Source organism: Bos taurus, chromosome 3 (assembly GCF_002263795.3).
Source record: "Bos taurus isolate L1 Dominette 01449 registration number 42190680 breed Hereford chromosome 3, ARS-UCD2.0, whole genome shotgun sequence".
In the NCBI taxonomy this organism is placed as follows: domain Eukaryota; kingdom Metazoa; phylum Chordata; class Mammalia; order Artiodactyla; family Bovidae; genus Bos; species Bos taurus.
The window spans coordinates 10,698,786-10,720,430 of NC_037330.1; the positions used below are offsets into that span (position 1 = coordinate 10,698,786).

Genomic DNA, 21,645 nt, shown 5'->3' on the forward strand with positions numbered 1-21,645 from the left:
AGGGAATGGCAAACCACTTCAGTATTCTTGCCTTGAGAACCCCATGATCAGTATGAACAGAACAGTATCAGTGATTTGCGATTCCTGAAAAATAAAGTCTGTCACTGTTTCCATTGTTTCCCCATCTATTTGCCATGAAGTTATGGGACCAGATTCCAATGATCTTAGTTTTCTGAATGTTGAGTTGTATGTTAACTTTTTACTCTTCTCTTTCACTTTCATCAAGAGGCTCTTTAGTTCGTCACTTTCTGCCATAAGGGTGGTGTCATCTGCATATCTGAGGTTACTGATATTTCTCCTGGCCATCTTGATTCCAGCTTGTGCTTCATCCAGCACAGTGTTTCTCATGATGTAGTCTGCATATAAATTGAATAAGCAGGATAACCTTGACATACTCCTTTCCCGATTTGGAACCAGTCTGTTGTTCCATGTCCGGTTCTAACTGTTGCTTCTTGACCTGCATACAGATTTCTCAGGAGGCAGGTCAGGTGGTCTGGTATTCCCATCTCTTTCAGAATTTTCCACAGTTTGTTGTGATCCACACAGTCAAAGGCTTTGGCTTAAGCAATAAAGCAGAAGTAGATGTTTTCTGGAACTCTCTTGCTTTTTCAATGATCCAGCAGATGTTGACAATTTGATCTCTGGTTCCTCTGCCTTTTCTAAAACCAGTTTGAACATCTGGAAGTTCATCATTCACATACTGTTGTAACCTGGCTTGGAGAATTTTGAGCATTACTTTACTAGCGTGTGAGATGAGTGAGATAAGGGTGAATGTTTTAGGTTCTATTTAAACCAATAGATAGCTTATAGAAAATCACTCCCAGGAGTTTCAGACCAAAAAAAAAAAAGTAGAAAGATGGCTCTTCCAACTTCTCTTGCCACTGCTACACCAACAACAGGAAACAAGCATTAAGTAGCTGTTGAGGTCCTTTAATGGACCGGAACCTGGTGGTCCGGAGTCGACTGATAAGACAGTAAAGGAGAGAGAAAAAGTCTGTTTTTTTGGTTTACACAGAAAGCCAATAAAGCCCCTGGCATGGGGCTTGCTCTGTTCACGGCGGCCTTAGGTGCCCTCTCGATGGGGTGAAGGTGCAGAGCGCCTTCTTGAGAGGGTCTTAGAAGCCTGGGAAGGAAAGTGAACTCAGAAAGTCTCTGTACTCCAAAGAAATAGCCTGAGAGAGGGAGGGAGGGAGGGGGAGAGAGAGAGAGAGAGAGAAAGAGAGAGAGAGAGAGAGAGAGAGAAAGAGAAAGCAAGACACGGGACCAAAGCTCTGATGGAGCAAATGTGTTTTCAGCAACAAGGTGTGGGCATATATACTGTAGTTATTATCAGCAAAGATAAAGATTAAAATTCCAGACTTCCAAACATAGGTGATCCATATTAAAAATAGAGAGAAAGAGTTGTAAATAATCACTTTTACCATATGGTTCACAAGAAGGAAGAGGGTACTTATCACCTTACAGAAAAACTAACGAAGGATATACCTGGATTCTTCAGCCCCAGGGAGAGGCTTGCCTCTCCTTTTAATTCCTGAATATTCAGGAATTAATAAGGAACAGAGGATTCCTGACAGATACAAAACAGCACACAGGAAGCCTCCTGTTAAATGCTTTCTGACAAGTAGCCAGATGACTCATCTTACTTCTCTTATATTTGAGAATCATTCAAGTGAATATAGATTTTTAATGACCCACATGTAAGTCTTCTGGATAAAAAAGTTCTAATCTTGGAACTCTTTTCATCTACCAACATTTATAATAAAAAAAAATTAGAGTGTAACCTTGCCATAATTTGTTGTTTTTGAGTAAGATATTTACAGGAAATAAACTGTTTTCTCTGACTGAGGAAATCGAAAGCTAAGAACATTGGTGGGAGGAGTCTGAATACTGTTTCATAACGTTCTCCTCTCTGGGAAAGCACCGTATGAGGCAGCCAGCACTAAATCAAGGGTTTTGACTAGTCAGTTCCCCTTTTCCCTGTTATCTTTTAAAATTTATTTTCCCTCTGCCCGTCAGGAGATTATACAATTCTGCAGTTCAGTCTCTAAGAGCTTTACTGATTTATTATCCTACTTAAAATAAACAGTGATTCTTGTATTTCTAAAGATAACCTCAAGATCTGGACCACTGTGGAAGACATCCCACTGAGGTAAGATGAGTAGGAATTCTTGTTGAGAGCTCTGGGTATCTGGTTGGTAACCTCAAGAGGACAAGGGGAGCTTTAGTCATAAAGAATTTGGGGGGAATGGATTGGTATCAACTATATTCAGAAAAGTGAAAACAGCAGTAACTTGATTCTAAACATTTACTGCCTAGGCAAATAATAGACATTTCATTCTACCACAACTGAAGCCTGAACAAAGGGAGATGCATGTTGACAATAGAAGATATTCAAATGTACTCCCCAGGCAACTATCAGCGTGAGTTATACTTAGAGACAGTACTTACTTTCCTTCCCTAAAAGATGCACAGGAAACTTAGTGGCTGTGGTGGGGGCCTGGGTAAAAGTCCAGATAGGGGCATGATAAAATATCATAAAATAATATTGAGTAAAAAACAGAACCAGATATAAAACTATATTGTGTGATATTATCCTAATTTTTGAAAACACACACACACACACACACACATACACAGAGCAGAGCAGATAAGTTTCAATTTCACAAATGCAGTTATACAAAACATGGCTTCTTTACCTCCCTCAAGACAGTTAATTTTTCTTTCAGACTTCTGTACCTGCTGCCGGAGTTGTTATTTCACTCTCCTTTAGAATTACTTTCTGCTTTCCTGAAAATTAATGACTTTTTTCTGGTGGCACAGCATAGGAGAGATGCAGGGAGAGGCAATTACAAGCAGATTTCTATTGTCTACTTTTAGAGCTGTTTAAAGACTTTCTGAATGACCTGGTGCAATAATATTTTATATGTGCTTGACTAGAATATAAGATTTTTAATATTCATTTCAGAATCTTCTGTATGTTAGACAATTAAAACTGTTTTATCTCCCTAGGAGTTGTACCTTTTATCATTGTGTTGTGCTCTGATGATATTTTTTATTTCAGATCTGTTTAAAGCCAGATTACATAGATAGATTGCTTTTCTTTTAGGTACTCTTTACATATTTTAGGTAGTCTTTTCATATTTAGGTACTCTTTATCATATTATATCTCCGGGAGTTGGTGATGGACAGGGAGGCCTGGCGTGCTGCGATTCATGGGGTCGCAAAGAGTCGGACACGACTGAGCGACTGATCTGATCTGATGATAAAATATTTTTCTTTTATTTTCCCACCATCAAATAATCTTCTGTTAAAAATACATTGGCAGATTTCCTAAATTCAAGTTGACCAAGTTTTCACTTAAGTTTAACCACTTAGATTCTTTGTGTCTATGCTGACAGTTAACATATATTTTCTTGTTTCTTCTATTCATTTCAAAGTATGATACTTCTATATTCTTTCTTGATTTTTTTTTTTTTTTTCTGAGGGGGAGGAGTTAGCATTTTTGGTTTGGCTTTTTACTCATACCCCTATCTTACTTAACGTTTAAGACAAATATGTTAGTGTACTGTCATATTCTTTGTCTTTCCTCCCTCCCTCCACCATGTTGATATACTTCCTGCTTCTTTTTTCTTTAAACTGAGCTTATTAATTTTAAGGCATAGATAGACACACCTGATCAGGTTAAGTTTTCACTTTTATTTACCTTTCAGCTTACAGTTTTTCTTGACTTCCTTATATGTGGTGTGTATGCTCAGTTGCTCAGTCGTGACTTTTTGTGATCCCATGGACTATCACCCACCAGGCTCCTCTGTCCATGGAATTTTCCAGGCAAGAATACTGGATTGGGTAGTCATTCCTTTCTCCAGGGGATCTTTATGACCCAGGAATCAAACCTGTGTCTCTTGCGTCTCCTGCACTGGCAGGCAGATTCTTTATCACTGAGCTACCTGGGAAGCTCCAGCTTCCTTATATATTAGCCTTTTATTGACTAGTTACTTCCAATAGATGTCTCCATGTGATCTTTGCCTGTCAAAACTACTAAGGCCTTGAATACAGGAAAATAGTTTTTGAAATCCTCATATTTAAATATCATTTTGACTAGATTAAAAATCCTACTCTAAAAATTATTTTTCCCTTGAGGTAGATGGGCAGTACCTTGTCTAATACCCCTGGGACTAGATATGTTGTAAAATTCCGATCTGGAAAGTTCAGAAAATGCTATTTAACTACTGAATCTTATTTATTATTTGGGGAGAAGGGGCTAAAGTTTGCATTTTATTATTTTTCTTCCAGTTTTTTTGAGCCATTATTGACATACACCACCGTATAAATTTAAGATATACTGCATAGTGATCTGATTTATACACTGCTGCTGCTGCTGCTGCTGCTAAGTCACATCATGAAGTAATAAGCACAATAACTTTAGTGAGCATCCATCATCTCATATAGGTGCAAAATTAAAGATGTACAAAAATTTTTTTTTCTTGTTATGAGAACTCAGTTTACTCTCACAATAACTTTCATATATAACATGGAGCAGTCATAATTATATTTATCGTATTGTACATTACATCCCTAGTACTTATTTATCCTATAGCTTTGAAGTTTGTACATTTCGCCTACCTTCATCCAATTTCCCTTCCCCCACCACACCCTGATTACTGGTTACCATCTTTTGCTATGAGTTTGTTTTTGCAATATAATTGACCTAAGAAATTGTGTTGGTTGCTATAACATGACATAGTGATTCGATATTTCTTTTTTTATTTTAAGTGTATTTATTTTAATTGGAGAATAATTACTTTGCAATATTGTGATGGTTTTTGCCATACAGCAGCATGAAACGGCCACAAGCATACACGTGACCCCCCATCCTGAACCCCACTCCCACTTCCCTCCCCACCCTGTCCCTCTGGGTTGTCCCAGACCATTGGGTGTCCTGCTTCATGCATAAAACTTGCACTGGCCATCTATTTACATATGATAATGTACATGTTTCAGTGCTATTCTCTCAAATCATCCCAACCTCACCTTCTCCCACTGAGCCCAAAAGTTTACTCTTTTTCTTTTCTTTTTCCTTTTCAGTATTCTTGCCTAGAGAATCCCATGGACAGGGGACTGTGGCAGGCTACAGTCCATGGGGTCTCAAAGAGTCATACACAACTGAGCGACTAACACTTTTCACTTGCTTCTTAGAAGTATTTTTTAAATCATTTAATAATTTTTAATCCCTTTAGATTGATAGTTATTTAATCCAAATTTCTAGGCTAGTTTTTTGTTTATATGTATGTGTGTGTTTAATGTATATATATATATATATATATATATAATACACATATAACTATATATATATACACATATATGGCTTTTTTTTTTAACCTTTTTAGGATCTCTTGCACTTAAATTACACACATAACAGGATTAATCTATTTAAAGCTGAAATACGGGTGCATTATTCTCTTTCTTCAAATGGCTACTAAACACCTGGAGCCAGGCCACAGGGTCACCATATGTTGGTTTTCAATTTTCCTTTGGGTGATACAATGATAAGTAACCTTTCTAATCAGCGATGCTCCTTCTTGACCTCTTTAGTGCTATGCTTTCCCCCTTGGCCATTAGGATCCTTTATTGCAAACAGCTGTTGAGAAATGTTACCAATAGGATAATGAGGACAAAGAGAATGTTTCATATCCAGAACCAGGGACCCAAGATGTTATACCCTTAGGATTTCACAAGGGCAGAAAATTTGTGTATGTCTCTTAATTGATCTTTAGAGTTGTTTAAGAAATTAAAAACAAAAACCATCTAGCAGTAAAAAAAAAAAAAAAAAAAAGTTTACTCTTTACATCTGTGTCTCCTATGCTGCCCTGCATGCAGGATCATCGGTACCATCTTTCTAAATGATATTTCTATACATTTCAAACCAATCACCATAAGTCTAGCTATGATTGTCACCATACATACTTGTCACCATATTACATTCTTATTGATTATATTCCCTACACTGTACATTTATATTACATTATGTACATTATTACATTATATGCATTACCTACACATGACTCATTTATTGGCAACTGGAAGTTTGCACGTGCTAATCTCCCTCACCTATTTCTTTGCTTCTGCTATACTCTGCTTCTGGAGAACATCTATTTGTTCTCTGTACCTATAATTGTTTGTTTTTGATATGTTTGTTCATTTGAATTTTTTAGATTGTACATCACATGAAATCATAAAATATTTGTCTTTTTTTCTGTCTGGCTTATTTCACTCAGAGTAATATCCTCTAGGTCCATCCATGTTGTTGCACATGGCAAGATTGCATTTTTTTTTAATGACTGAGTAATAACCCATCATATATATTTGCCATGTCTTCTTTATCTGTTCATCCACTGATGGGCATTTAGGTTGTTTCTGTATTTAGGTTATTGCAAATAGTCCTGCCATGAACATTGGGGTGTGTATATGTTTTCTAATAGTATTTTTTTTTCTAATTTTATTTTATTTTTAAACTTTACATAATTGTATTAGTTTTGCCAAATATCAAAATGAATCCGCCACAGGTATACATGTGTTCCCCATCCCGAACCCTCCTCCCTCCTCCCTCCCCATACCATCCCTCTGGGCCGTCCCAGTGCACCAGCCCCAAGCATCCAGCATCGTGCATCGAATCTGGACTGGCAACTCGTTTCCTACATGATATTTTACATGTTTCATTGCCATTCTCCCAAATCTTCCCACCCTCTCCCTCTCCCACAGAGTCCATAAGACTGTTCTATACATCAGTGTCTCTTTTGCTGTCTCGTACACCGGGTTATTGTTCCATCTTTCTAAATTCCATATATATGCGTTAGTATACTGTATTTATGTTTTTCCTTCTGGCTTACTTCACTCTGTATAATAGGCTCCAGTTTCATCCACCTCATTAGAACTGATTCAAATGTATTCTTTTTAATGGCTGAGTAATACTCCATTGTGTATATGTACCACAGCTTTCTTATCCATTCATCTGCTGATGGACATCTAGGTTGCTTCCATGTCTTGGCTGTTATAAACAGTGCTGCGATGAACATTGGGGTACACATGTCTCTTTCCCTTCTGGTTTCCTCAGTGTGTATGCCCAGCAGTGGGATTGCTGGATCATAAGGCAGTTCTATTTCCAGTTTTTTAAGGAATCTCCACACTGTTCTCCATAGTGGCTGTACTAGTTTGCATTCCCACCAACAGTGTAAGAGGGTTCCCTTATCTCCACACCCTCTCCAGCATTTATTATTTGTAGACTTTTGGATCGCAGCCATTCTGACTGGTGTGAAATGGTACCTCATAGTGGTTTTGATTTGCATTTCTCTGATAATGAGTGATGTTGAGCATGTTTTCATGTGTTTGTTATCCATCTGTATGTCTTCTTTGGAGAAATGTCTATTTAGATGCAGAGAAAGCCTTTGACAAAATTCAACATCCATTTATGATAAAAAAACTCTCCAGAAAGCAGGAATAGAAGGAACATACCTCAACATAATAAAAGCTATATATGACAAACCCACAGCAAACATTATTCTCAATGGTGAAAAATTGAAAGCATTTCCTCTAAAGTCAGGAACAAGACAAGGGTGCCCACTTTCACCATTACTATTCAACATAGTTTTGGAAGTTTTGGCCACAGCAATCAGAGCAGAAAAAGAAGAGGAACCCAAATTGGAAAAGAAGAAGTAAAACTCTCACTATTTGCAGATGACATGATCCTCTACATAGAAAACCCTAAAGATTCCACCAGAAAATTACTAGAAATAATCAATGGCTATAGTAAAGTTGCAGGATATAAAATCAACACACAGAAATCCCTTGCATTCTTATACACTAATAATGAGAAAACAGAAAGAGAAATTAAGGAAACAATTCCATTCACCATTGCAATGGACAGAATAAAATACCTAGGAATATATCTACCTAAAGAAACTAAAGACCTATATATAGAAAACTATAAAACACTGGTGAAAGAAATCAAAGAGGACACTAATAGATGGAGAAATATACCATGTTCATGGATTGGAAGAATCAATATAGTGAAAATGAGTATACTACCCAAAGCAATTTATAGATTCAATGCAATCCCTATCAAGCTACCAACAGTATTCTTCACAGAGCTAGAACAAATAATTTAACAATTTGTATGGAAATACAAAAAACCTCGAATAGCCAAAGCGATCTTGAGAAAGAAGAATGGAACTGGAGGAATCAACCTACCTGACTTCAGGCTCTACTACAAAGCCACAGTTATCAAGACAGTATGGTACTGGCACAAAGACAGAAATATTGATCAATGGAATAAAATAGAAAGCCCAGAGATAAATCCACGCACATATGGACACCTTATCTTTGACAAAGGAGGCAAGAATATACAATGGATTAAAGACAATCTCTTTAACAAGTGGTGCTGGGAAATCTGGTCAACCACTTGTAAAAGAATGAAACTGGACCACTTTCTAACACCATACACAAAAATAAACTCAAAATGGATTAAAGATCTAAAAGTAAGACCAGAAATTATAAAACTCCTAGAGGAGAACATAGGCAAAACACTCTCCGACATACATCACAGCAGGATCCTCTATGACCCACCTCCCAGAATATTGGAAATAAAAGCAAAAATAAACAAATGGGACCTAATTAACCTTAAAAGCTTCTGCACATCAAAGGAAACTATTAGCAAGGTGAAAAGACAGCCTTCAGAATGGGAGAAAATAATAGCAAATGAAGCAACCGACAAACAACTAATCTCAAAAATATACAAGCAACTCCTACAGCTCAACTCCAGAAAAATAAACGACCCAATCAAAAAATGGGCCAAAGAACTAAATAGACATTTCTCCAAAGAATATATACAGATGGTTAAAATTTATTTATTTTTTAATTGGAGGTAAATTGCTTTACAATTTTGTGTTGGTTTCTGCCATACAACAAGGTGAATTGGTCATAATTGTATGTATATCTCTTCTTTCTTGAGCCTCCTTCCTCCCCCAACCCCACCCCTCCAGGTGGTCACAGAGTGCCAGGCTGGGCTCCCTGTGTTATGTAGCAACTTCTCACCAGCTATCTGTTTTACACACGATACTGTATATATGTTGATGCTACTTTCTCTATTTGTCTCACTATCTCTTTACCCCTCTATGTGCACAAGTCTGTTCTCTACATCTGTGCTTTCATTCCTTCCTTGTGAATAATTTCATCGGTACCATCTTTCTAGACTCCATATATATGTGTTAACATATGATATTCGTTTTTCTCTTTCTACTTCACTCTGTATAATAGGCTCTAGGATCATCCACCTCATTAGAACTGACTCAAATGAAGAGTTAGAGCTTGAGCAAATTCCGGGGGATAGTGAAAAACAGGGAAGCCTGGCATGCTGCTCTTCATGGGGTCGCCAAGGGTCAGACATGACTTAGTGACTAAATAACAGCAAATGGTGTTTAAAAGCGTTCTAGTTTCAACAATTTTTTTTGTTCTATTCTGTGAAAAATACCTTTGGTAGTTTGATAGGGATTGCATTGAATCCGTAGATTGCTTTAGGTAGTATAGTCATTTTTAAAATATTGATTCTTCCAGTTTAGGAATATTCATCTGTTTGTGTCATCTTTGATTTCTTTCATCAGTGTGTTATAGTTTTCTGCATACAGGTCTTTTGTGTCTCTTTAGGTGGTTCATTCCTATTGCATTTTATCCTTTTTGTTGCAAAGGTGAATGGAATTGCTCCCTTAATTTCTCTTTCTGATTTTTTTTTTCTTTTTGGTTAGTATATAGGAATGCAAGGGATATCTGTGTATTAATTTTATATCCTGAAATTTTACTATATTCATTGATTAGCTCTAGTAGCTTTCTTGTGGCATCTTTAGAGTTTTCTATGTATAGCATCAGGCTTCCCATGTGGCGCTAGTGGTAAAGAATCTGCTTGCCAATGCAGGAGATGTAAGAGACACAGATTCAATCCCTGGGTTGGAAAGATACCCTGGAGAAGGGCATGACAACCCACTCCAGTATTCTTGCCTGGAAAATCCCATGGACAGAGAAGCCATGTGGACTACAGTTCATAGGGTCACTTAAGAGTTGGATTCAACTAAAACGACTTAGTATGCATGCTTGCATGTATAGTATCATGTCTTCTGCAACAATGAGAGTTTTACTCCTTTTCCAATCTGGATTCTTTTTATTTCTTTTTCTTCTCTCATTACCGTGGCTAAGACTTCCAAAACTATGTTGAATAATGGTTGTGAGAGTGGGCACCCTTGTCTTGTCCTGATCTTAGAGGAAATAATTTTAGTTTTTCACCATTGAGAATAATATTTGCTATGGGTTTGTCATTTATGGTCTTTATTATGTTGGGATAGGTTCCTTCTATGCCAACTTTCTGGAGAGCTTTTATCATAAATGGATATTGAATTTTGTTGAAAAGCTTTCTCTGCTTCTATTGAGATGATCATATAGTTTTTAACTTTCAGTTTGTTGATATGATGTATCACATTGATTTGCATATATTGAAGAATCCTTGCATCCCTGGGATAAACCCCACTTAATCATGTTGTATAATGCTTTTAATGTCTTGTTGGATTCTGTTTGCTAGAATCTTGTTGGGGATATTTGCATCTCTGTTCATCACTGATATTGGCCTATAATTTTCTTTTTTGGTGGTATCTTTGTCTTGTTTTGGTGTCAGAGTAATGGTCACCTTGTAGAACAAGTGGGACGTTTCCTTCCTTGGCAATTTTCTGGAAGAGTCTGAGCAGGTTACATATTACCTCATCTCGAAGTGCTTGGTAGAATTTACTTGTGAAGCCATCTGTCCCTGGGCTTTTGTTTATTGAAAGATTTTTGATTATGGTTTCGATTTCAGTGCTCATGATTGGTCTGCTAATATTTTCTATTTCTTCCTGGTTCAATCTGGAAGGTTGTACTTTTCAAAGAATTTGTCCATTTCTTTCAGGTTGTCCATTTTATTGGTGTATAGTTGCTCATAGCAGTTTCTTATGATCCTTTGCATGTCTGCATTGTCTGTTGCAACTTCCATTTTTTTCATTCTAAATTTTACTGATTTAAGCCTTCTCCCTTACTGTCTTGATAAGTCAGGCTAACAGTTCGTTAATTTTTTTTTTTTAAATCTTCTCAAAGGACCAGCTTTTAGTTTTTTTTTTTTTTTTTAATCTTTGCTATTGTCTCTCTCATTTCTTTTTCGTTTATTTCTGCTCTGAGCTTTATGATTTATTTACTTCTCATAACTGGGCTTTTTTGTTCTTCTTTTCCTAGTTGATTTAGGTGTATGGTTAGGTTATTTAATGTTTTTCTTGTTTTTTGAGTTAGGCTTGTATTGCTGTAAGCTTCCCTCTTAGCTGCTTTTGTTGCATCCCATAGGTTTTGAGTTATTAAGTTTTCATCATTATTTGTTTCTAGGTATTTTTTATTTCCTCTTTGATTTCCCAGTAACCACTTGGTTATTCAGAAGCATATCATTTAACCTTTATGTGTTTGTGTATGTGTTTGTGGTAGTGTTTACAGTTTTTTTTTTTTTTTTTTCCCTTGTAGTTGATATCTAATCTTATGGCATTGTGGTCAGAAAAAACATGCTTAATGCAGTTTTATTTTTTAAAAATTTATCAAGGCTTGATTTGTGATCCAAGGTGTTATCTATCTTGGACAATGTTCTGTGTGCACTTGAGAAAAAACATGAAAACTGTTTTTGGATGAAATGTCTTATAGCTATCAACTATAGTCCAGTGTATCATTTAAAACTTGTATCTCTTTATAAATTTTCTGCCTGGATGATCTGTCTGTTGGTGACTGGAGTGTTAAAAGTGTTTAAAAGTCCCCCACTATTACTGTGTTACTGTTGATTCCCCATTTTATAATTATTAGCATTTTCCTTATGTACTGAGGTGCTCCTATGCTGTGTGTGTATATATTTATAATTATTATATTTTCTTCTTGGGTTGATCCCTTGATCATAATGTAGTGTCCTTCCTGTCTCTTGTAATGATTTTATGTTAAAGTCTATTTTATCTTATATGTATATTGCCACCCCTACTTTTTCCATTTTCATGAAATACTGTTTTCCATCCTTTACTTTCAGTCTGTATGTGTTCCTAGGTCTGAAGTGGGTCTCTTATATATATAGGAACCTTGTTTTTTTATCAATTCAGCCAGTTTGGTTGAAGCAATTGGTTCATTTACATTTACACTAATTATAGGAAATGGCAACCCACTCCAGTGTTCTTGCCTGGAGAATCCCAGGGACGGGGGAGCCTGGTGGGCTGCCGTCTCAGGGGTCACAGAGTTGGACACCACTGAAGCGACTTAGCAGCAGCAGCATGATCCTATTACCATCATTTACTTTAGTTTTTTTTTTTTTTTTTTTACTTTGTTTTTGTAGGTCTTTTCTTTCTCTTGTGTTTCTTGTCTAGAGAAGTTCCTTTAGCATCTATTGTAAAGCCGGTTTTGTGGTTCTGAGTTGTCTTAACTTTGCTTATCTGTAAAACTTGATTTCTCCATCAAATCTGAATGATAGCTTTGCTTGGTAGAGTAATCTTGATCATAGATTATTTTTCCTTTCATCATTTTAAGAATATCCTGCCACTCCCTTCTGGCCTGTAGAGTTTCTGTTGAAAGACCAGCTGCTAGCCTTATGGGAATCCCCATATATGTTATTTGTTGCTTTTCTATTGCTACTTTCAATATTTTTTATTTGTGTTTAATTTTTGTTAGCTTGACTAATATGTATCTTGATGTGTTTCTCTTTGTGTTTGTAGTGTATGGGATTCTGAGCTTCCTGGATTTGGGTAGCTATTTACTTTCCCATGTTTGGGAAATTTTCAACTATAAACTCAAATATTTTTTTCATACTGTTTTTTCTTTTTCTTTTCTTCTTCTAGGATCCCTATAATTCAAATGTTGGTGTGGTTAATGTTGTCCCAGAGGTTTATGAGGCTGTCCTCATTTCTTTTTTCTTTATTCTTCTCTACTTCAGTTATCACCACCATTCTATCTTCCAGTTCACTTACCTGTTCTTCTGTCTCAGTTATTTTTTGGGTTCCCTTGAGTGCATTTTTAATTTCAGTTATTGTGCTTCTCATTGCTGATTGTCTATTCTTTATTTCATTGAGATCCTTGTTACACATTTTTTGTGTCTTCTCAGTCTGTGCCTCTTCTATTTATCTGTGCCTCCATTTTTTTTTGGAAGATTTTGGATTATCTTTACTACCATTACTCTGAATTCTTTTTTAGGTAGATTCCCTGTTTCTTTATTTGTTTGATCTTATGGGTTTTTACAATATTCCTTCATCTGCTGCCTGTTTCTCTCTCTTTTCAACTTGTTTGATTGATTGTATTTGCCATCTCCTTTCTACTGGTTGCAAGGTCAGGTTTCTCTTATTTGTGAAGTCTGCCCCCAGTGGGTGGGGATGGATCTGTGCTTGTGAAAGTTTCCTGTTGGGGAGACTGGTGTCTGTCCTGGTGAGTGGAGCTGCATCTTGTCTCTCTGGAGGGCAGTGCCGTGCTCAGTGGTTTGTTTTTTGGGGTGTCTGTGGGTTTGGTATGGCCTTGGGCAGCCTGCTGCTAATGGGCAATGTTGTATTCTTGTTTAGCTGATGGTTTGGTATGAGGCATCTGACACCGAACTTGCTAGCCTTTGGGTGGTGCCTGGTCTTAGTGTTGAAATGGAGACCTTTAGGAGACTTCCCACTGATTAATGTTCCATGGGGTCTGAAGTTCTCTGGTGATCCAATGTCCTGTACTCTGATCTCCCACCTCAGGGGTTCAGGCCCAAACCCTTATTATCACCCAAGACTCCACAAGGTATACAGCACAGAAAGAAAGAGATAGAAGGAAAAAAAAAAAAAAAGTGTGTGTGGTATGTGTGTGTGTGTGTGTATATATATATATATATATATATATATGGATATATATATAGATATACATATATAAAGATATACTATATATAAAGTGTGTATATAAAGAGTGATAGTAAGAAGAATGTCCTCCTCAGTCTTCTGTCATCCTCACCACACAGTGAGCATCAGCCAATCTGTCTACTCAGGAAGCCCTCCAATATTTCTAGGAAGCTGGTCTCTGGACATGCTGTGGGCACTGTGGGGTCAGTTCACACTCACATCTGGCCTAATTCCAGCTTGTACTTGCTTCCAAATCCCATAATTGCCCCCAAAGTCCACACTCTCAAGCTAATTGTGGATACTTAATCCATTGCACCTGTGGCTGCAGAAATAATTTCCTTCTTCTTCCTTGGTCACACAACCTCTGGTACTCAGCTTTGGTTTTGGCCCTGCCTCTGGTGCCTCTTTAGTTTTAAGTCTAGATTTAAGGGACTAGATCTGATAGACAGAGTGCCTGATGAACTGTGGCTAGAGGTTTGTGACATTGTACAGGAGACAGGGATTAAGACCATCTGCAAGAAAAAAAAAATGAAAAAAATCAAAATGGTTGTCTGAGGAGGCCTTACAAATAGCTGTGAAAAGAAGAGAAGCAAAAAGCAAAGGAGAAAAGGAAAGATATACCCATTTGAATTCAGAGTTCCAAAGAATAGCAAGGAGAGATAAGAAAGCCTTCCTCAGTGATCAGTGCAAAGAAATAGAGGAAAACAATACAATGGGAAAGACTAGAGATCTCTTCAAGAAAATTAGAGATACCAAGGGAACATTTCATACAAAGATGGGCTCAAGAAGGACAGAAATGGTATGGACCTAACAGAAGCAAAAGATATTAAGAAGAGGTGGAAAGAATACACAGAAGAACTGTACAAAAAAGATCTTCACGACCCAGATAATCATGATGTTGTGATCACTCACCTAGAGCCAGACATCCTGGAATGTGAAGTCAAGTGGGCCTTAGAAAGCATCACTACATACAAAGCTAGTGGAGGTGATGGAATTCCAGTTGAGCTATTTCATATCCTAAAAGATGATGCTGTGAAAGTGCTACACTCAATATGTCAACAAATTTGGACAACTCAGCAGTGGTCACAGGACTGGAAAAGGTCAGTTTTCATTCCAATCCCAAAGAAAGGCAATGCCAAAGAATGCTCAAACTACCTCACAATTGCACTCATCTCACACACTAGTAAAGTAATGCTGAAAATTGTCCAAGCCAGGCTTCAATAATACATGAACTGTGAACTTCCAGATGTTCAAGCTAGTTTTAGAAAAGACAGAAGAACCAGAGATCAAATTGCCAACATAGGCTGAATCATTGAGAAAGCAAGAGCATTCCAGAAAAACATCTATTTCTATTTTGTTGACTATGCCAAAGTCTTTGACTGTGTAGATCACCACAAATTGTGGAAAATTCTGAAAGAGATGGAATACCAGACCACCTGACCTGCCTCTTGAGAAACCTATATGCAGATCAGGAAGCAACAGTCAGAACTGGACATGGAACAACAGAGTAGTTCCAAATAGCAAAAGTAGTACGTCAAGGCTGTATATTGTCATCCTGCTTATTTAACTTCTATACAGAGTACATCATGAGAAATACTGGGCTGGAAGAAGCACAAGCTGGAATCAAGATTGCCAGGAGAAATATCAATAACCTCAGATATGCTGATGACACCACCCTTATGGCAGAAAGTGAAGAGGAACTAAAGAGCCTCTTGATGAAAGTGAAAGAGAAGAGTGAAAAAGTTGGCTTAAAGCTCAACATTCAGAAAACTAAGATCATGGGATCCAGTCCCATCACTTCATGGCAAATACGTGGAGAAACAGTGGCAATTGTGTCTGACTTTATTTTTCTGGGTTCCAAAACCACTGCAGATGGTGACTGCAGCCATGAAATTAAAAGACACTTACTCCTTGGAAAAAAAGTTATGACTGACCTGGACAGCATATTAAAAAGCAGAGACATTACTTTGCCAAAAAAAAAAAAAAAGTCCATCTAGTCAAGGCTATGGTTTTTCCAGTAGTCGTGTATGGATGTGAGAGTTAGACTATAAAGAAAGCTGAGCACTGAAGAATTGATGCTTTTGAACTGTGGTGTTGGAGAAGACTCTTGAGAGTCCCTTGGACTGCAAGGATATCTGACCAGTCAATCCTAAAGGAAATAAGTCCTGGGTGTTCATTGGAAGGACTGATGTTGAAGCTGAAACTCCAATACTTTGGCCACCAGATGCGAAGAACTGACTCATTTGGCAAGACCCTGATGCTGGGAAAGATTGAAGGCAGGAGGAGAAGGGGATAACAGAGGATAAGGTGGTTTGATGGCATCACTGACTCAGTGGACATGAGTTTGAGTAAACTCTGGGAGTTGGTGATGGACAGGGAAGCCTGCTGTGCTGCAGTACATGGGGTTGCAAAGAGTCAGATGCGACTGAGACCCTGGTGTCTGTTCCCTCCCCATACACAACAGGGTGGAAGTAGCAGCTTATTAAGCCTCACTTACCCAGTTGGACTGGGAAGAGGGAGAGGTATTCAGACATAGTTATGGTATGTGGGGAGTGCCCACTGTGGCTGAGATCTGCCACAGTGTATTTCCCCCCCATCGCCACAGTCTGAGGTGGAATGTGTATTTCCCCCCCATCGCCACAGTCTGAGGTGGAATGTGTATTTCCCCAGGGGAATTGGTCCCAGGTCTTTGGTCCCTCAGCAGGGCAAAGTTGCACAGATTCCCAGGAAGGTATGAGCAGTGACTTGTACCTGAATGCAGCTTGATGGCGGCTGTAAGCCCTGAGGTCAAGACTGCAGTGGCCTCCTGTCCCCTACCTCTGGCATCTACACTGGTCAATCCCTCCTCTGGGATCACAAATGCCGTGATGTGTAGTCTCACCTCTGGCACTTATGCCGGCTTTGGGATATCTATCTCTGGGGTTGCGGTCCACAGCCATGGCTCATGCCACTTACGGCACTCACAAAGGTGACGTCCTATGATCTGCGAGCATGTAGTGTTGGAGGGTCTCTTGCCTCTGTGGCAGGCCCAGGATTTTCCCTGGACTTCCTAAGCTGTCATACTAACCCCCTCAGAGTATCTTCATAGCAACTCAACCCCAGTAATCTCCATAGGGTCCAACCCCCAAAACTTGAACCTCAGCACCCAACCCGCACTCACTGCAGTGAGCGTGCAAACAGTCTCGACTGGAAAGTGCTGATCAGCAATGATATCTGGGGTGAATCATCTCCATTCTGCCTGCTGAGGACCTTTTGATGTGTTTCTCTCTGAGGTTCTGAAGCTCTGTCCATCCCTGCCCATGAAGGGGTTTCCGAGTATGAGGAAACTTTTCATCCTTCTTGGCTGCTCCCCAAGGCACAGGTCCCTGTCCCAAGTCCTTTGTCTCTTCATTTTTCTATATGTTCTGTCCTACCTCATTCTGTGGAGGTTAGCTTGCCTTTTTGGAAATCTGGGGTCTTCTGCCAGTGTTTAAAAGTCTTCTTCAAGAGTTGTTCCATATGTAGATGTATTTTTTTTAATATATATATAAATGTGGGGAGGAAGGTGATCTCTCCATCTTGCTCCTCCACCATCTTGAAAGTTCCTCCTGTATATTAGTTTTGTATCCTTCAACTTAAGTGAATTCATTGATGAGTTTTAGTAGGTTTTTTGTGATGTCTTTATCTCATCTGCAAACAGTAACCATTTTAAATTTACCTTTGCAATTTGAATTCCTTTTATTTCTTTGTTTCTAGTTTGATTGTTGTGACTAGGACTTCTAATAATACGTTAAATAAAAGTGGGGAGAGTGGACATCCTTGTCTAGTTCATATATATGTGATTATTATAAGTTGCTGATCTAAGTTTAAATACATTTTAACAACACTGCATTTCCTCCCCATTACCATGTTTAAAATTTTGACATCATAGTTCACAACTTTTTGTTTTGTATATCCTTTAACATCTTATTGCATATATAGATGATTTGACAAATTTTATCTTTTAACCTTCCTACTAGCTTGATATATTACCTTTACTGTATATTTACCTTTACTAATAAGATTTTACCTTTTATGTTTCTTTACTTTTTACTTGGAAAAGTCCCTTTAGCATTTATTTTAAAGCTGGTTTGCTGGTGCTGAACTCTTTTATATTTTGCTTACCTATGGAACTTTTAATGTTTCTGTGAAATCTGAATAAATGCTTTGCCAGCGAGAGTATTCTTGGTTATAGAGTTTTCTTTTTCATCATTTTAAACATATCACGCCCCTCTCTTCCTGTCTGCAGAGTTTCTGCTGAAAATTCAGCTGATAGCCTTAAGGAAATTCCCGTGTATGTATGTTGTTTTTCCCTCTCTGATTTTAATATTTTCTCCTTACTTTTAATGTTTGCCAACTCAATTACAATGTATCTTAGCATGGTCTTCTTTGGGTTTACTCTGTTTGGGACTCCATATGCTTCCTGGACCCAGATGTCTGTTTCCTTACTGAAGTTAGAGAATTTTTTAACTACTATATCTTTAAATATGTTCTTTGCCCCCCTTTCTCTCTATTCTTCTCCTGGGACCCACTGTAATGATATGATGAATGATAACATGCTTGACGTTCTTCCAGAGTTCTCTTAAACTGTCCTCAATTTTTTTCTTTTTTTATTCTGTTCCGCTTCAGTGATTTCCATTATTCTGTCTTCCAGATCAATGGTCTTTTCCACTGTACTGTTTAATCTACTGTTGACTCCTTCCGCTATATTTTTCATTTCAATTATTATACTTTTTGTCTCTCTTTGATCTTTGTATTTTCTAATTTTTTGTTAAAAACTTCTAACTTCTCACTCTGTATATCCCATCTTCTCCCGAGTTTTTTTTGAGTGTCTTTAAGATTGCCTATCTCCATTTCACTGACTTCTTTTGAGGTTTTAGCTCATTTCCTCACTTGAAACACATTCTTCTGTAGCCTCATTTTTCTAACTTCCTCCTTTATTTCTGTGTATTTGCTACATTTGTTACATTTCCTGACCTTAGAAAAATAGTCTTTTGTTGAACATACCCTCTTTGTCCCTCCAGTGCATCCCTTCTGGTCACCAGAGCTATAAGCTCTGGGAGCACAAACCCTACTGTGAATTCTGTTTGTGAAGGGTCCAGGTTGTGTTTTCCTCATGAGACTCTAACGCCTGATGATCTGAGGTGGAGCTGAGATGGTGACACTAGTGCTGCAGAGCGGCTGCAAATGCAGACTATCTTTAGCAGAGAGGTTTGACTGCACAGAGACCATAATAAATCAATTGCTTGCAGACGTATCAAAACCCTTTTAGTGAATGGCAAAAGACAAGCTGCATCTGGTGGCAGGTTTTATAGTGGTAAGTGAGTTGATGTACTTTAAGTCAGAATTCAACACTTCTTTTAGTCCTCATGTGGCCTGCCCAGTATTTTATTTACCACTACCAACCAGGTCTCTTTTCCTCACTGTGTGCTAGTCTTGGTCACAATTTTTGTAAGTCCATAAGTTAACCCTTGCCAAAATGATTGAAATACAAATGTCACTGGAGAGCCCCTTTGAAAAGTTGGAAAGACCCAATGATGAGACAGCAGAAGAATCTTAAGATTGTAGGCAGAAAGAAAACTGGATTTAAAAGAAAGTACCAAGTCATCTTAAATTACAAGCTCATTGCACAGGTAATTCACATTCTCCAAGCCTGCTTTGTATAATATGTGGTGACTAACTATCCAACGAAGCCATGAAACCTTTAAAACTTCCTTGCAACATAGAGAAAAAACACCCTGCATTAAACATCGCCTTTGGATTTTTTCAAAAGAAAAACATATTACACAAAGAAAAGAAACAATTTTTGTAGGCCAGCACTTCATCAAATATGTCTGAACTGAGAAGATCATTCTTAGTGGCTAACCACATTGCTAAAGCTATAGTGGCTAACCACACTGCTAAAGCTAAGAAGCCCTTTACTGTATTATTGGTGAAGAGTTGATCCTGCCTGCTGCTAAAGACATTTGTTGTGAACTTTTAGGAGAGGCTGCAGTTCAAAAGGGGACACGTGTTCTTCTTTCAGCTAGTATCATAACTGGATGAGCTGATGAAATAGCAGAAGATATTGATGCACTATTGTTAGGATTAATGAGTCACTCTGGTACCTAATCCAGACTGAATTGTCTACTGGAGTGGGTTGCCATGCCCTTCTCCAAACTTCAAATCTCCATACATTCTGGTGGAATATCTGGAGATTGCCTCAAAAGCATTGAAAAGCCTGCTTCCATTTTCAACATCCTATCTTTGTGGAGCAGAGTTTTCTACAGTGACCAGAACCAAAATGAGATTACAGAGTAGACTGAGAATAAGCAACACACTCTGAGTGTCACTGTTTCTCATCACTTCCAAATGGGACTATCTATGTACTAATGTGCTAAGTTGCTTTAGTCATGTCTGACTCTTTACAACCCTATGGACCATAGCCCACCAGGCTCCTCTGTCCATGGGATTCTCCAGGCAAGAACACTGGAGTGGGTTGCCATGCCATCCTCCAGGGGATCTTCCTAACCCAGAGACTGAACCCATATCTCTTATGTCTCCTGCATTTGTAGCACCACCTGGGAATCCCCACTAGCACCACCTGGGAATCCCCAGTTAGTTGCAGGAAAACAAGCTCAGTTCTCCCACTGATTCTGCATTATGGTGAATTATATAATTATTTCGTTATATATCACAGCATAATAATAATAGAAACAAAGTGCACAATAAGTGTAATGTGCTCAGATCATCCTGAAACCATCCCTCCACTCCAGTTTGTGGTCTATATAAAGGTATAACACTATATGTTATTTTTCTCTTGTAGGCACATCCCTAATTTGAGAGATGGGGAATGACTACAAGAAAATTGTCCTGCTAAAAGGATTTCAGCACATCAATGACAAATGTTTTAACATGATTAAGTCTTTACTGGCCCACGATTTAAAACTGACTAGAAAAATGCAAGATGAATACGACAGAGTTAAAATTGCTGACTTGATGGAATTGAAGTTCCGAGGGCCTGACTGTGTTGACAAGCTAATAGAGTTGGTCAAAGAAATAGATGAAATTAAAGACCTTGCCAAAGTTCTTAGAAAGGAGAAGTTAAAAGGTAACTGGAAGAACCCTTATTTCTCACTCTCTCTCACTGACCTCAACTTTGACCTTGAATTGGTCAAAGTTTAGACCTCTCTTTCCCAACTTGAGACTCAGCAGCCATGACAATGGTAGCATTTTAGATGCCAAGAATTAACAACTTAGAGGATGTGTTTCCTACAAAGAGATCTGATGTGTTTTAGAGGGTGTATTTTGGGGGTGTGGGCAAAGAAAATACTAAGAGTTGATGAGAAAGTCTGAGGCTTCCATGCATTAGAAAGTTTAGACAATGAAGAAACAAAGTTAGAACATGTAGGTTTTTGAAGTATTTAAATCAGTTAATATGCATGCTCTATCATCACATTTACTTCATCATTTTTATACTTTCTAGAAATAAATATGAAACAGTACTTAAGCAAAAACCTACCTCTCAGAGATGTGAAGAACTCACCTCTTATAAAACCACCAGATTAGAAAACATATTTGAAAAAGTGGAATCCAGTATCACCATTTTGTCCCATCACAAGTTAGACTACATTTTCCTTCTTTGGTTTCAGTAATTCAAATAGATCTTCTATAGGTGTTGACCCATGACTAGCATCATGAAAGTTTAGTTTAT

General features: G+C 38.0%; 1 protein-coding gene across 1 annotated transcript in view; it reads left to right on the forward strand.

Moving 5' to 3' along the window:
• The first annotated feature begins 1,916 nt into the window (after window positions 1-1,916).
• Window positions 1,917-21,645, forward strand: part of IFI16 (interferon gamma inducible protein 16) — a 46,977-nt gene continuing 27,248 nt past the window's right edge. Inside the window, exons 1-2 of the mRNA XM_002685877.5 lie at window positions 1,917-2,149; window positions 20,758-21,042. Coding sequence (XP_002685923.1) covers window positions 20,778-21,042 — 265 coding nt within the window. The 5' untranslated portion in view covers window positions 1,917-2,149; window positions 20,758-20,777. The remainder of the gene's footprint in view (window positions 2,150-20,757; window positions 21,043-21,645) is intronic.